The sequence below is a fragment of the Catharus ustulatus genome, chromosome 4 (genome assembly GCF_009819885.2).
Source record: "Catharus ustulatus isolate bCatUst1 chromosome 4, bCatUst1.pri.v2, whole genome shotgun sequence".
NCBI lineage: Eukaryota > Metazoa > Chordata > Aves > Passeriformes > Turdidae > Catharus > Catharus ustulatus.
In genome coordinates, this window is record NC_046224.1 from 62283074 (window position 1) to 62298877 (window position 15804).

At 38.6% G+C, this 15804-nt stretch overlaps 1 protein-coding gene across 1 annotated transcript in view; it reads right to left on the reverse strand.

Annotated features, from left to right (window-relative positions):
* Positions 1–15804, reverse strand: part of LOC116995534 (anoctamin-2-like) — a 150212-nt gene that overhangs the window by 117492 nt on the left and 16916 nt on the right. The window contains exon 4 of the mRNA XM_033058334.1: positions 1809–1907. Within this exon, the coding sequence (XP_032914225.1) occupies positions 1809–1907 (99 nt within the window). The remainder of the gene's footprint in view (positions 1–1808; positions 1908–15804) is intronic.

Sequence of the window (15804 nt, forward strand, 5' to 3'; positions counted from 1 at the left end):
TCCTGTGCTCATGTTTGAGCCTGGCATGGTCTCACTCACCAAAATAGCTCTATCAGATCCAAAAGTTTATATATGGTTAAAAGGGCTCAGAGGATACCTTTTTCCAGCATTTCTTATATTCTGAAAGATAATTTAAAACTGAACATTTGGGGAAAAAATATTTGCAACTGATTTGTGTTTAGAGGTGGATAAATGTTTTCCACTGAAAATGCCTCTTTTTTAAAATGTTTTAATATGATCCTTGAATTAATAAAAATAGCATCACAGAAAATACCTAATGTGCCTTGAGAGCAATATTTTGTATCTTTGAACAAAACAAGGATTTTCCTTTTAGTGGTTACTGGTTTAATTTTTTATTTTATATTGCCAAATCCCCAAAATACACTATTTCAGTTTTTTTCAAAGTGGATTATTTTTTTCCTTCAAAGGAAATTTCTCTTTCAACTGCTTTTAATTTAAAAAGAAACCCAAGCCCTAGGACATGAATAGAGTTTTCCTGTCAAGCTTGATTCTGATAGTGGTACCATTTCTGCAGCTAGAGATAAGAGAGAACTTTTTTTTATTTTTGGAGAGAACAGAGGATTTTTTCTCCCAATCAGAGGAAAGAGGGGGATACAGAATTTGTGTGAATGAGGAGGATGCCATCAGAGATTATCAACTTCTGGACAGACCTTAACCTAGGCCAAAATTATGGCAATATTCATCAATTAAAATAGAGTAAAATTTACTTTGGTGCATCTGCAAAAAACTTGGAGAGGAAAATTCCCATGAGGGAAGAAGGACAGAGAAATAAGTAGGCACTAAAAACGCATAAAAGGAATTAATTTTGGAAGGGATCAAAGAGAGGAGTAGAATAAGTAGAAAGTTTCTAGAAGTACTGTAGCTGGCTAAAACCTACTCATTTTCAAACATTGATTGGAAATATCCTTTTTGTTTTTTCCCCTGGGAAGTAAACCCATTAAGAGTATGCAAGATGATTTGGCCAATCTTCTGATGATAGGTTGTAACAGCACGAAATGTGAACCACAATGAAGATTTTGGTGGGTGAAAACAAGACAAAAAACTCATACAAAAATCAAACAATGCAGTGGGAGGAAATAAAATCTGTTTTTCCTTTATTTCTAATGACAATGCAAAGAAATAAGTGGTTTTTAGTGCAGTTGGTGAATGTCACTAACTAAAAGCACAAGGCAGATCCTCTGCCTCCAGTGGAGTTGTTAACCAATGGATTAAATAATTTCAGGAACACAGATTGGGGGATTTGCTACTCAGAATTTACAAGGTTTGCCAGCAACTCTGCTGAAAACAGACAGAAGAGAGTGAGATGAAGTTTTAGTGACAACAGGCAGGACTGAATTCACTAAGTCACTGATACCACCATAAAAGATTCTCTGAGGAGAGCCTCTCTCTTTGGAGAAGTCTCAAGACAGTGACCAGTTTCATACTATCTTCCATACGACCTCTCACCTTTGAGGGAATTTCTTGGACAAAAATCCAGACAGCTCCTGCCTTCTCAGCTTTCAAAGTTCTCCTTAACACTCACCTCTGTCATCACCCTCCTGAATGCAGTCCATCAGCCAGCTGCCTCTGTGGTCTTTAAAAACCCCTTTGGAAATCCCATCTTAAATATAGCTCTGAACAGTAAATCATCTCAAAAGACTTGGAAATGTGAAAAATAAGCCTGACAGTTCATTTTCTCTGATTTTTGAAACAAAGTAAACTCCATGGGCTTCTATGCATTTAATGATGATTCTGATCCCTGCTGCTTCAATCATAAAAGTTGTTGATAGAAAATGGGAGATATTTACCTTTTTAGTGGGCATTTTTATTTTAAGGAGTTCTGCTTCTCGACTGAGGACTTGCCAAGGCGCATGTATGCGGACAAAACTCAGTCCTTGGCTCTTGTTCTGAAACGTAAAAACAAAAAAAAAAAAAAAAAAAAGGGAAAACAATGTATTTAAATGTTCTTGAACACAATGTAGTGCTAATGTCTGAAGCTGTCAGCTCCAACTAAATCATTCAACAATAGTCAACAGTCACAGGGAATAACCAACTTCTGCTACAGCTGGCCTGCAAAGTGATGTTTTCCTTAAAAGCAGAATCTTCTATGCTCTAAAATCCATTAATCTACTGCCTCCAGTTTAACTGTGTGTGCCCCAGGATAACAGAAAGCTACAGGACCAGATATTGGAATTATGTGCATGAGTAACCCCCGAGATACAGCTTTTTATGTATATTGATATTTTAGAAGGGATCTGATTTCTTTAGTGGCCATCTGAACCAACATGATTAAAAAAAAAATTCTCCTGCTCTGGGTGGGCTTCTCTTTAGCTCTCGTTTTCAGTTTTGCCCAGTTATTTTCCACACACTTCATCAGATGAGTGGTTCCTTACATGGAATCAGGCCCAACATCTGCTGCCCTAAATATCTGCAGTTGAAGAAGCAAACCTAAAGAAAACATAAAAATTTAACGACTGAATAGAGATATGAGCCTCATGTTTATATAAATGATTGGTTATGCCAGTCAGAAGCATAAAATGCCCAAAAGAACTTTGGCACATCCAGTTTTTTTGCAAGCTGTGCAAAAGATGTCCCGGTAGCACATTTGAGTTACAGAAAGGCACCTGAGAGCAGAAAGCAACACCCTTGAGAAAAACATGAAAATTAAATGAAGGAAGGTTCAGACAGTGTTTTCCTCAAGGCACACAAATAAATTGTACCAGTAAATCACAAGGATAAATGCTTAGTGTGGAAATGTAGGGAAGAAAAGTTGGGAGGGAGATTAGAAAGGGAATATCAGACAAATCAAGGCAATGACCAGTTCTCACACTATCTCCCACACTGCACCTCCTCTTTGAGGGAACTTCCTTGACAAAAATCCAAAGAGCTCGTGCCTTCCCAGATTTCAAAACCCTCCTGAAAACTCTCCTCTGCCATCATCCTCCTGATTGCAGACTGTCAGACTATCCTATTTGGGAAGGACATGGAAGTGGACACAGGAAGGCTTTCAGGAGGAATTTCTTCATGGAAAAGGTGCTCAGGCACTGGAAAGGGGCTGCCCAGGGAAGTGGTGAATCCCCATCCCTGGAGGTGTCCCAGGAATGACTGGACATTGCACTCAGTGCTCTGGGTTGGATGACAAAAGTGGTGATTTGCCAAAGGTTGGACTTGAAGATCCTGGGAGGTCTTTTCCAACCTCAATGATCCTGTGATTCAAAGACTTGATTAATGCTAAGATTAACGATCTTTGTGTGGTTGTTTCCATCTTTATGTAACCCCAAAACACGCATTTGCTGAATGTGCTATTTTGCTTCTTGATTAAAAAAAAAAATTAAAAAGTTATATGAAAATCCAACTATTATTGCAACCTCTTTCTCTTATTTCCCCTATAGGTGCAACGGGATTGACAAAAATCACGCCCTCAACTTCAGTTAACATTTCTTCAGTGGTTAAATGCTATTCTAAAGAGTAGAACGAGCTGCAGAATCTCTCTTCCATCAGTCCACTGGGGAAGTCAGCTTTAAGAGAAGGAAGGAAAAATTTACTGGGCATGAGCAGATGTTCTGGTAATCATTTGCTGAAAATAGATTAATAACAGATGAGAGGTTAAATTTCAGTGGGTGAAGATCAGGAGCGTCTTCTGAGCTTTTGGCTAAAATCAAGCACGTGTCCCTGTCTGGGGGATTATATTCCATGTTGGCAAGAGGAGGAATTGTGGGATCTAATTGGTTGTTTCCAGCTCAGGCTCATATGACTACACAGATTGCAAATAAAATTAGGCAAATCATTTGATTGAAAAGACCAGATGAAGAATCTGACCCTTGTATATTTGAACAAAAATAATTCGGAAAGTTGTGCTGCTCATGAAGCGATACCAGATGATGAGGAATCAGACCATTAAACACTGTTCGAAGGCCTAAAAATCACCCTGTGATGGGAAATCAAGGTAATTTTAATAAACACTAGTGCAAAGTAAATAAAGTAGGGAAAACAGGACTAGGTGACTCCTGCTGCATGGTAAACAAAAGATGCAGAACAATGGGCTGTTGGATGTTCACCTCGACATTACTAGAACCACATCTCCCACATCTTCCTAACATTCAAATTAATTGAAGAATTTTAAAATAAATTTGAAACCATCAATTTATTAGCATAGCTCAAGAGACAAGCCATCTAGCTCATTTTCTATGGACTCACTAAAACAAAAACCTATAGGACTACTACTCTGGTAAGATTCCTTTCCCCACTTTTCCAGGCTTCACCTGCAGCAGTTCCAGGTGTCTTTAAATGTCCTTTTTTCCTTATGATGTCTGGCAAGGATCTGCACAATTAACTTATTCCCAGAGGGCTTCTTGTATTGCAAACATCTCCAAAAGTTAGAACTTGCCTTTCTCCTTGCCAGAGTGGATTTATAACTGTTTACTGGAGACACCCCCTAACTGGTGTCCTCTAGTTAATCACCTGAAATGATAATTGTGCACACGCTCATCACTTTGAGCTAATGAAACGCTGTCAGTCTTCTATTTAGAATGCTCAGAATCACTCCTGCTGATTCATTGTACTCTGGATGAGTCACTAAAGCCAACATGTGGTGCTGGCAAACATTGTTTTTGTTAGGCCATTCACTTGTTATTTAATACAGCCATCCTTAATCAAGTCCTTTTTCGCTTGCAGCTGATGTCCCACAGGACTTTTTCCTTGGCCCTGCATTGTTCCATGTCTCTATCACTGTACTCCCCAATTATATTATTTAAACTACTAAGTATTTCTAGGCAGATGACAAACAGATTTGTTGCTCTCATGATCCATTTTTTTTCCTGTCAAATCTATATTCCATATTACAGAGTTCTTCCAATAAGTTTCAAGAGTGGAAGATTTTCAATAATTCATTCAGAATAATTCAAGATATATTTATATCTTGGCTGCTTCTCTGTTTTCTGAAGCTGAATTCGGTTTTCCCATTTCAGTAGGAAAGCTCAGCATTAAAGTCAAATGGAAGAAAATCTAGAAGGTCAGCTTTGCTTTTCAATCAGCACATGAAGAAAAATATATTGGGTATTTCTTTCAGTTTATCATGATTCTTAGCAGTCTAAAGCAGAGCTTTAACAGCAACCTATATTGCATTTTTTCTGTCTTGGACTGGAAATGTATAAGCTGAATAAAATTCAAATTTCTCCAAAGGAGACTTTTTCTATCTTTCCTGCCTTAACAGTAAAACACATTAGGACCTGCATCAGCTGCAAGTTTAAGATTTATTGCAAACTTATCACCATCAAGGCCATAGCAGAAAAAAAAAAGTGTAACTACAGAAGTTCTCATATATATATATATAAAGTGATTATTCTTTTTAGTGAAAGCTGAACATTCTGAAACATGGCTAGACAAGCTTAACTAAACAAAACTAAAATTTATTTAGGCACTTTTAACATGAGCTAAATCATACAGTACTAAAGGCATCAGGTTTGTCAGTCACTATGAAGCCAAGAAAGGGAAAAAACTATGATTTTATTTTGGAAGAGCCCCAGGCTTTTTTTTTTATGGTGAGCACACTGTTCCTAGGAACTTTGCAAATAGAGAATTCAATGCTGAATTCTACAGCTTAGTAAGTATTTTTTGTCATTTTCTCATCATGAAATCACGAATCATTCCATATTTAAGGAAGATAGTTTATAAATCACTTATATATTAAAGAAATAGTTATTCTTAAATACTTGTCCAAAGAAAAAGATTTCTGCTGTGTATCTTAACAGGAAGAAAAAGCAACACCAAAGGGTAGAAGGAAGCTGAAAATAAGTTATTAATTAATGTCTAAGGAAGCCCAGGGAACTGCCAATTTTTCTAATGATTTTTTTAAAAATGTGAATAGGAAATTGATAAATCATAAATCATAAAACCTGAAGCATGTAAACTTCCTAGGAAAAAACCCAAATAGCTGAACTTTAAATGTTTCATCCTTCAGTGATTATTAAATAGATGGAAAAATACCTGACAGCAATATAATTATGGTTCCAGTTAACATAATGAGACAACTTTTGGTAATGCAGCCACACTGAGAAAGCATCAGTGAAACAGTTTGTAGTGAGGAAAAGAAAAGACAGGTCCTATTAGCTCAGTAAAAGTAATCATCTTCCCATTAATTCCAACACCAAATGGATCCATTACGTCTGCAAATGCAATTGTTCAAAATTAATGTCTGCTCTCCTGATACCAGCCCTGGAAATCGAGGCAAATACCAAAGCGATGTGATAGTGCAAATAAAAAGCAATTTCTTGTTATTATCACAGAACTGTGCTCACCTTCATTTTACAAGAGCAGAGCCAAGTGCTGAGCTGTTGGCCCCCAGCACAGGTAGCACTAGATTGCATGACACAGCACTGCCAGATTTAGGCAGAGACTGCAGAAGTGGCTGTGCTTGCGCCAAATAGATTGAATTTCTGTCTGTGAAACAGTGTGTTTCTGTTCCTGGAGTTTTGTGTCCAAGATACAAAATCAATCCATCATCAATGATAGTGTGGGCTAGCTCCACTGGGAAAGTGCAGGGCACTGGTCCAGGTGAGACAACAACATCCAAAGTGTCCTGACAAGAACATGTCAGTCCAGAGCAACTCCCTGCTCATGTTAGATTACAGGAGACACTGTATCCTGTAACTGTAGGCTGGTAAATTAACTCTGCCTCTTAGCCTATGAAGAAAATGGAACTTCTCCCTATCAAAAGGCTTTTGTGAAGATAAATATGTTCCAGACTGAGAAGTGCTCAAATAAGGCAATAAACTAATAAGACAGTATGGCTATATATTGTGCATCTTATAATTTACGTATTTTCCTTCATAAAACTATAGCTCTTTTACCTTTGCCAAACTTTCCCCTTTCTATTTTCATTATTTCTCCAGGGTGAAATTTCCCTCACTGCATGGGTACACAGATATGCTCAAGACCTTAAGCAAAGCTGCCATAATTCACACATTTTGAAAGTTTACTTTTCTCTTTCTTAATTTCTACCAACAGTGATGATGTAAATGTCTTGTTTATTTTGTTCTCTTACCCCCATCTGTGAACATAAATAGTTAAAGAATATATTTGTGTGTATAAGCATAGAACAGAACACCTGGTCATGAAAGGTCTGGCCAAAACACCAAAAAAAAAACCCCTATATAATTTCAATTTCTTAGGTAAAGCACTGTGGTATGAAACAGCTGGCTTTGCTCATCCTTTGCAGTGATTCTTCATGGCATTGCAACCTCTCCAACCAAAATCTTCCCACTCATGTACAGACAGGAAGTGTTTCTGCATGAGATGATACAGGAAACCTAAAAACACAGGTGTGCTTCCCCTGAAGTAGATGGAAATTTTTAATGTCATGGAACAGAATGAAAATGAGCTTCTAGAAACTCAAGAACAAATGTAGAATTGATTGATAAATCTGCCAAATAAAACAAAAAAAACAAACAAACAACAAAAAAAACCCCAAAAACAAACAAACAAACAAAAAACCAAAAAAAAAAAAGACAAAGACCTGTGCATTATTGCAGTGTTCAATGCAGGATAGATATGCAGGTGAGTAACAAATATGCAAGGACTGTCATTCATTTCAATTCTTTCTAAATATGCATTTTGCATTAAAAAATTACTGCACTTTCACCAGCATTTCCCAAATGTTTATCTCTGTCCACTAATCACTATAGCATCAAAACTGTCTTTTAAACATAAAGCAAAATCATCCCTAATTATTTCAAATCATTTTATCAGCAAATTTCTCCTATGTCAATGACACAAATTGTTTGCCACAAAAGCCTGGCACAATTTCAGCACATCTGAGATTGAATACCGCAAATAATAAAAATGAAGTGTAAAATTGAAAGCCTCCCCACCCAAACCAAACTACCTCAAAGAAGAAGGGAGGACTGTGTCTACTCTACCACCTCCTGTATTTTGGCAGTGTCAATGGAAAATCACGTAATCAGCTGGCCTGGCTACATTCAGTGCCAAATTAGCTAAAAAATAAGCCAATATTCTGTAGAATACATCATATCAAACTTTATTATCAATAATAAAATCAACAAAGAGTTAACATTAAAAAGGGTACAATGTAATTCCTCTTGAGGGAATGAGACTCACTAATCTGCACAGAGATTTATGACCTAAACAATTTTCCAGATGAAGCAGCAAGATCATGGAAGTCAATCTTTAGACCAGATAACAGGCATGTAACCAGTGGGGGGATTAATGAACCAGAGACTGAACTCTCACTCTAGCAAACTCAATTTCAAGGGAAAAAATTATCTTGAGGAAAAGAAAATTAAAAATACTTAAGACTGAAAAACAGCGGAAGGGTATTTTAAAATATTCCTTCATCACTCCATGGTTGATCTGGGATGTTAGCAAACAATCATATAAAGGGATGATTCAATTTGGTGTTGAAAGATTTTTAAGTTCAATTCATTCTTTACAAAAATACTTTAAGGGGGCGTTCTGTAATTTGAAAGTGTTAACAGATGGTACAAATATATTCGATTTAATAAGAGTGTTCTCCTAATCAGAGGCTACAAGCTTTTCCAGGATGGTGTAGCCCTTTGAGGTCGCTCTCTCCAAAGATCAGTAGCAGTAAAATGAAGGTTGGCTGGGAGGGGATTAAGATGAAGATAATCTAAGTATCTGGGCTGGCTTGTTTGCTGGCAGGGAATGCAAAGCGTCCCTGGACAGCTACAGTCTCACTGCAAACAGGGAGTGATGAGGAAGAGGCAGGGGCAGTCCCCCAGTAGCATCACATGACTCATTTTGGATAAGGCAACAGGCCCAGGGGTGGAGAAATAATCAGTTAAACAACAAGAAACTGGCTAGGAGGAGAATCTGCACTGCTGGGAAAAAAAAGTTACTAAAGGGGATTTTTCAGAGCTAGCAGTATCCAATATCAGCTAAAGTGGCCTGGAGAAAGATAAAGCAGATGAAGTTTTTCAAGGTAACAAGGATAAGGGCAGACTGTGAAAATTTGTAGAAAAGCTTTGTAAGAGCCTGAACAAAAGCAAAGAGCTCTCAATGTAAATAAATATAAAGCAATATCTGTGGGTTAAGTCTAAATCCACATATAAGATGCTGGGCTCTGATTTCACCTGGTCAGTAACGACACCTCAAGGCTGCAACAGAAAATCCTTTGAAAAATAGTAGTTCAGTATTTTCTAAGAGCCAAGAAGTAAAACAAAGCTTATATCTTATTAGGAAAGGCATAAAGACTAATAAAAAAACTCCACTGAAACATAGCAGTATCCACATCTTCAATTCAATGTGCACTGTCTACCTCCTCACCTCCAAAGCGATAACTTGGACCAAAAATGGGTTCAGAGGATCCACAAAAGCCTTGTTATGGCATCTACATAGGAATCAGTGAGGGGGCTGAGACCTGAATAGCATTTTAAGAAGAAACCATGCCAGAATTTGGGATAGAGATCCCTAGAAGACTCCTAGGTGGGCAAACAACATCACATGGGGGGAAGCACTTGAGATGAACATAGCTGTCACCAGGAGAGCATCACAGTAAAAGCATCACAAACGTTTGTGCCATTCCTGCTGTTTCCTAAACATTTTAGCATTGCAACTCTTGGATACCCTGTACTGCACTGAGGGAATCTCACACCACAGGATCATTTTATGGCAGTATTGCCAATACCTGGAGAACCAGTTCCCTGTTAGGAAGGTACAAGCCTGCTCCAGGTGAAATGTGGAGGTGAGAAGCTCTGCTGGGTGCTTGCAGGCTCTGTAGATGATAAGAAGGCAGCAAGAGTAACAGCCTTGAAATCTGAGCAATTAATCAAACAGGGATAAATAGTTGCTTGAAATGTTGCAGCTAGGCACCAGAAGCTTGGCAAATGGGCTGGGACTCAGTGTCCAAGAAATACCTTTCAATTTCATAGATGGAAATTCAATGTTAGAACATTTGTGGTGCTCTGGGGCACCCAGCACCCTCAGTTAATGAGGTACTAGGGCTCAAAACAGTATCTTCCCTCGGGAGCATGGTAATCAGTGAAATCAGTAAATGGACAACACTGGATTTTCAATAATGTCAATTAGCCAGCATGTTCTAGTGATGTCTGCAGAATGTGCTGAATTATCAACACTTTTTAAAACCAGGCCTCAATACACTCAGTTCCCCAAAAGTATGGTCCAAAGGGAATCACTCAGTAGATATCAGTACAATAACTATTACAGCACATAGTTTTTCATCCATCCTGGCAATACTGCTCTCTACATGCCCCAAACTCTGTTGGCCAGATTTAGCTCTCATCCCCATCACCATAAACTCAGAGTCATTCTGCCAATGCAAAAAGGAGACACCAGCCAGTCACAATATGTAAGTGCCAGTTTGCTTCTCTGTAACAATAAAATTAAAGGAGGATTATTAAAAAATCAGTTGTCAAATCATTATAAATATGAATTTCATTTTCTTTTACGATTCTAAGAATAAATTGTCAGCAAACACCAAAATACCACTGTTTGCTAAAGCTTGACACATGATAAAGTTGTAGGTTTTCCAATACATTTCACAACAGCATGCAACAAAAACATTTTAGGGAGATTTTACTTTTAGCTTGGCATTGAAATATGACCATTTATGTGGAAAGCTGAACAAATCACTTCTAGAGATGTAAGGGTCAAGTGGGCCTTTAACTTTCAATTATTATAAAGATAATTAGCAGACAGAATGCAGAATATGAATATTAACATGATACACTGCCAAAGAGTTTTATGCCATGAGGGAAATGAATTAGCAAAGGCAAAAACGTAAGATTTGTTATTCCAATCCTGGTAGTATCACACAAATTGAAATTTACTGGAAATCACTACCAGGTTTTTGTAATAAATGTGGTGCTATAGCACATATAGTAGCAAGTACTTTCCATCTTTCACATCTTAAAATCCATTTTATGTCTCATTAGAAGTACTCTCCATTTTGTCATTTTCATAAATCTTTTTGCTGTTTTACATCAGCTCACTCAAAATCCTACTGTAATGCTGCTTGCACTCCTACCTTTAAAAATACACACGGATTAGATTGCAGTGAACATTTTTGAGCTTTTGTTTGGCATGGTTCCATCATGTTTTTCCTCTACTTCTACCATAACAATTTTCTGCTAAATATTAGAAGTTCACAAAAGGGAGATCAAGAAATAAAGCCACAAGCACACTATGCTAGGCTGTGACTTAAGAGGAAGATATGTTCAGCAAGAGAAAATCTAAATCACAGAATAATAGAATGGTTTGGGTTGTAAAAGACCTTAAAGGTCTTCTTGTTCGAGCCCCCTGCCATGGGCAGGGTCACCTTCCACTATCCCAGGCTCCTCAGAGCTCCATCCAACCTGACCTTGGACACTGCCAGGGATGGGGCAGCCACAGCTTCTCTGGGAAACCTGTGCCAGGGCCTCCCCACCCTCACAGGGAACAATTCCTTCCTAATACCCAATCTAACCCTGCCCTCTGTCAGTGTGAAGCCATTGCCCCTCATCCTGTCACTCCAGGCTCTTGTCAAGTCTCTCTCCATCTTTCCTGTGGACTCCCTTCAGGCACTGGAAGGGACAATGAGGTCACCCCAAAGCCTTCTCTTGATGACCCATAACACATTTACTCTCCGGTGTGGTTCCTTCTATGCATTATGGCTCATGAGTGCCAAGTCAAAGCTTTCAGAAACCAGTGGGAAAAACAAAAATCTCTTTATGCTACTGTTATTAAGACCTGCAGAATGTAGCCATCACTTTTAAAGAGCTGATGGAGTCACACACTTAACCTCACATACTAAGAGGGTACTTCGAAAGCATTCACAAAGAGAACATAGGGAAAGTGATGTTTGGAGTAAAAACTCTTATGCCAAGTTTTGACTGCCTCAGGAGGGTGTTCTCCCGAGGACTTAAGAGACTTTTTGCTTGAGAAAGAGCCTCAGAACATGTTCTCATAACAAACTGCCACAGCATTCACTGTCCTCTGGCCTGGCATCACCTGGGAACTGCTGCTTACATGAAGTGTTCAGTGTGATCACACTTCAAGTGACATCATTAGAATATATCAGGACTAATATCAAAAGTAAAAAGTGGGAGAGGCTGTTCTGCCTTTTTATTTTCCCCCACTTGTTTGTCAGTCTTCAGTAAACAAAGATGTCTCAAGCAAAACTTGGGTCCATTTGCAGGGGGCATGACCAAGTCTATCTATCAGTATCAGTTTCATACTGATCACAAAATGCTTTTGGTTCTTGGCATGCAGTAAGGAGAATATTCAGAGATGAGAGATTTAATCTGCAAAACTTGGAACAAAAATAACAAACAAGGAAAAAATTAACAAATTTAAGCAGTACTGGCAAAACAAAAAGAGATGAGGAGACTAAGGCATGAAAAATTAGATGCATATTTTACCTTGCCTTTCACTACTACATATCCATGCTGGCACTTCTATTACACAAATATTGCACTTGTGGTTAAGGATAACTTAAATGCATTGTGATGTCCTGATCATAAAGTTCTTCAATCAGATCAAAGTCTCATTTGCACAAGTTTGAGAGCACAGCACATACTTTGATTTATCTTGGCTACTCTGTTCTATTTTCTTATACACCAATTAAAATCTTAGTAATACAGAACCCTTCCCTTTTTTCTGTGTTTATTCAGAACTGAATAACTGGATCACTGAATAACTGAGCCGAATCCTCATCTGTTGTACAACCCGACAGTAGTATAAATAGCAGTAACCACACAGATCCAGATCTGGTTATATAACTTCTGCACATGATGGGAAAACATTAAAAATCTAACTTTAAATTTAGCATTCACTATTAAAAATATTGAGTGGGGCTTTTGTCAGGAAATTCACACATCAATAGGAGATAACTGAGCAGATGTTTTGGCTGATGCAGGCTTCAACTGGGACATTCACACATATACAGAATGATCTGTAATACTGGTAAGATATTATGATTTTAGAGTTTTCTCAAATTTTGCTTTAACAAAGACTCTTAACTAAATATTTGCAACATGTGTTAGCTCTTTCCAAATATTTATAGAGATGGTTTACCAAAAAAAAAAAAATGCAGCTTTTTGCAATGCTCCCTTTGGACTAAAAGCAAAAACACACACAGGTTTGCATAACTCTGAAGTCTAAAAAATGCCTCAATTCCCCTTAAGTCCACAGGTTAGTATAGACATATATGTATAGATATAGATTTATACACACAATCATACATAACTAAATTAGAAACCCCTGCTTGAACATTGCCCTTCCAGGGAAACTGCTCTGGGGTTCCAAGCTTCTCCTCCTGCCCCCAGCAAAGGAATATATACCATATGGGCTATTCACATTTCCATTCCCACTCCAGCACAATTTGCCTGCCTGTAATTAATATACCAATATATCAACATCTAATCATAATGCATTTCTCCAATCCAGAACTCTGGACAAAAATAATAGCAAGTTCACGACAGTAATACACCTCTTGCCACCAACTGAACAAAACAGGTTGTTAAGTAATATATAATAACTACAAAATTCTACATAATTTAATAGGTATTTATATAGTATTACAAACTAAGGTTTTATACTTTCTAAAAAGTATTATATAGACCCCTTTTCTAAAAAAAGGATCTGTAATAAATACAGTTGTCAATGTTACAGGCAAGTGGTAGAATAAAGACACAAATTTCTTGTGAGGAAGAAAAGCTGAAGATTTACATCATGTGTGTGCAGGTAAAAGAAAAACATTTTAAGAAAAGGAGTTGGGGGAAGCAGATTTCAGTTGTGGGAAATAAGTGTAAAGATGAATACAGACATGCTGCCAAAGGGAAATTTTTCATTTTTCATTCTCATTCCCCTTCACACAAATGGCTTCACACATTTGTTGCCCAGAGAAACTGCGGCTGCCCCATCCCTGGAAGTGTTCCAGGCCAGCTTGGATGGGGCTCTGAGCAACCTGGGATAGTGGAAGGTGTCCCTGCCCATGCAGGGGGTAGAATGAGGTGATCCTTAAAGTCCCTTCCAACCCAAACCATTCTGGGAATGTAGGGATTTGAAAACCCATTTTCCAGTGAAACAACTTAGCATTCACATGGTTTTCACCTCTACTTTTCTGCTGTGTTCTGTTCAACAATAAAAGAGATGAAAACAGGAAACCAGAACTGGAAACCAGAACTGAAAGAAACTCAGATAGGATGCCAGGGAACACAGGAAGAGGAGGTCCTGTATGCAAAAATACCTTCAGTCCCATGACAGTTTTTTGCTAGTTAGGTTTGATTCCTGTCTCTGCCCTCATGTATTTAACAACATTTTAAATTTGACAACAGTTACACCTTCTAAAAGTAATCTCACAGCAATTTTGACATTGACACTGATAAAGACAAAGGTAGGAGCCCTGCTAGACTTCATTTCAGGAATGCAGGAGGTAACAGCAATTCCTGTCGTTCCTCTGAACAGGCATCTGAGAATCAGGATGAACTTTGCTCTTCAAAGACACCTTCCCCTTTGTACTGATTATAGAGAAATGTATCTGATCACAGGCACCTGGATATGGAGAGTAACAGGCAACAGGAATTTATCTTGTCCTGTTAGCACTTGAAAGAGCCCTTAGGTGTGTACTAAGGAACTGCCAGCAGGTCAGGGAGTGATCCTGCCCCTCTGCCCAGCCCTGGGAGGCACATCTGAAGAGCTGTGTCCAGCAATGGCACCAGAGCCACGGGCAGGGACTGAGCCCAGGGGGTTCCACCTGCACAGGAGGCACAACTTCTTCCCTGGGCAGTGCTGAACAGAGACCAGACAGGGTGTGGAGTCTCCTCGCTGGGGATATTCCAGAGCCAGCTGGACACAATGGTGTACCCTGTGCTCTGGGATGGCCCTGCTGGAGCAGGGAGGTGGCACCAGTGACCCTCTGTGCTCCCTTCCAGCCTGAGCCATCCTGGGATTCTGATTCTGCCTCTTTCATTTCTTCCACTTTCCCATTTGTTTTCAAGGGTTGAGGTAGCAGGAGGATGCCCACTGCCTCAATTCCTGGATTCAGCTTACAGCTTTTGATGTATGATTCCTTGGCTACACTTTTTATTGTGGTTTTAATTACACTGGAGTGCTCTGTAATTATATATCAATTATAATCTTTGGTAATTACCACTCACATGCACAAGTGAAGGAATACATTTTAGAGCTACCTATTAGGGCCTTAGAGCTGTGATACTTAAAATTCTACAACATTAACAAAATTGGTTTTACATTCTAATTATATTTGCATTTTTTTATTAAATAATGGAAGGGAGAATTGCTAGGAGCACAGTACATTACTACAGAATTGCTATACTGATATCAAGAGGGTTACCAATTACTATATTATAAAACCACACCTAATTTTAAATACTAAAATGAGCTGTCTTTAATAACAGCAGATCATCTAGCAGATCCCCTGATATGTGAGGTTCATCCTTCCAGAGAGTCTGAGCATTATGAAGATACAGAAATTAACAACAATTTGCAGCTGGATCTTGGTAAAAGCATTCTTTGTACTGACTTTTCTGTGAAGAGACTTGCCAGTTGGTGGCCAGATGTGACAAAACATCCCTAAACCAACAAATACTTTCCAGGAGAGTCACTTGTGAACTGTGGCTCACAGGTGAAAAACAGCCCAGTCCCTTGTGGTGCAAGCCGTGTTTTAGGTCGTCACTGTGGTGCTCTCAGGTGCCTCCTGCAACACATCAGCTGAAAAGTAAAGCAAGTGCTTTAATGAGCAAACTTTGGCACTTCACTGAAGCTGAACTTGGCCAGCTTTGGGTGAGAAGTTTCTTAATGCCAGCTTTG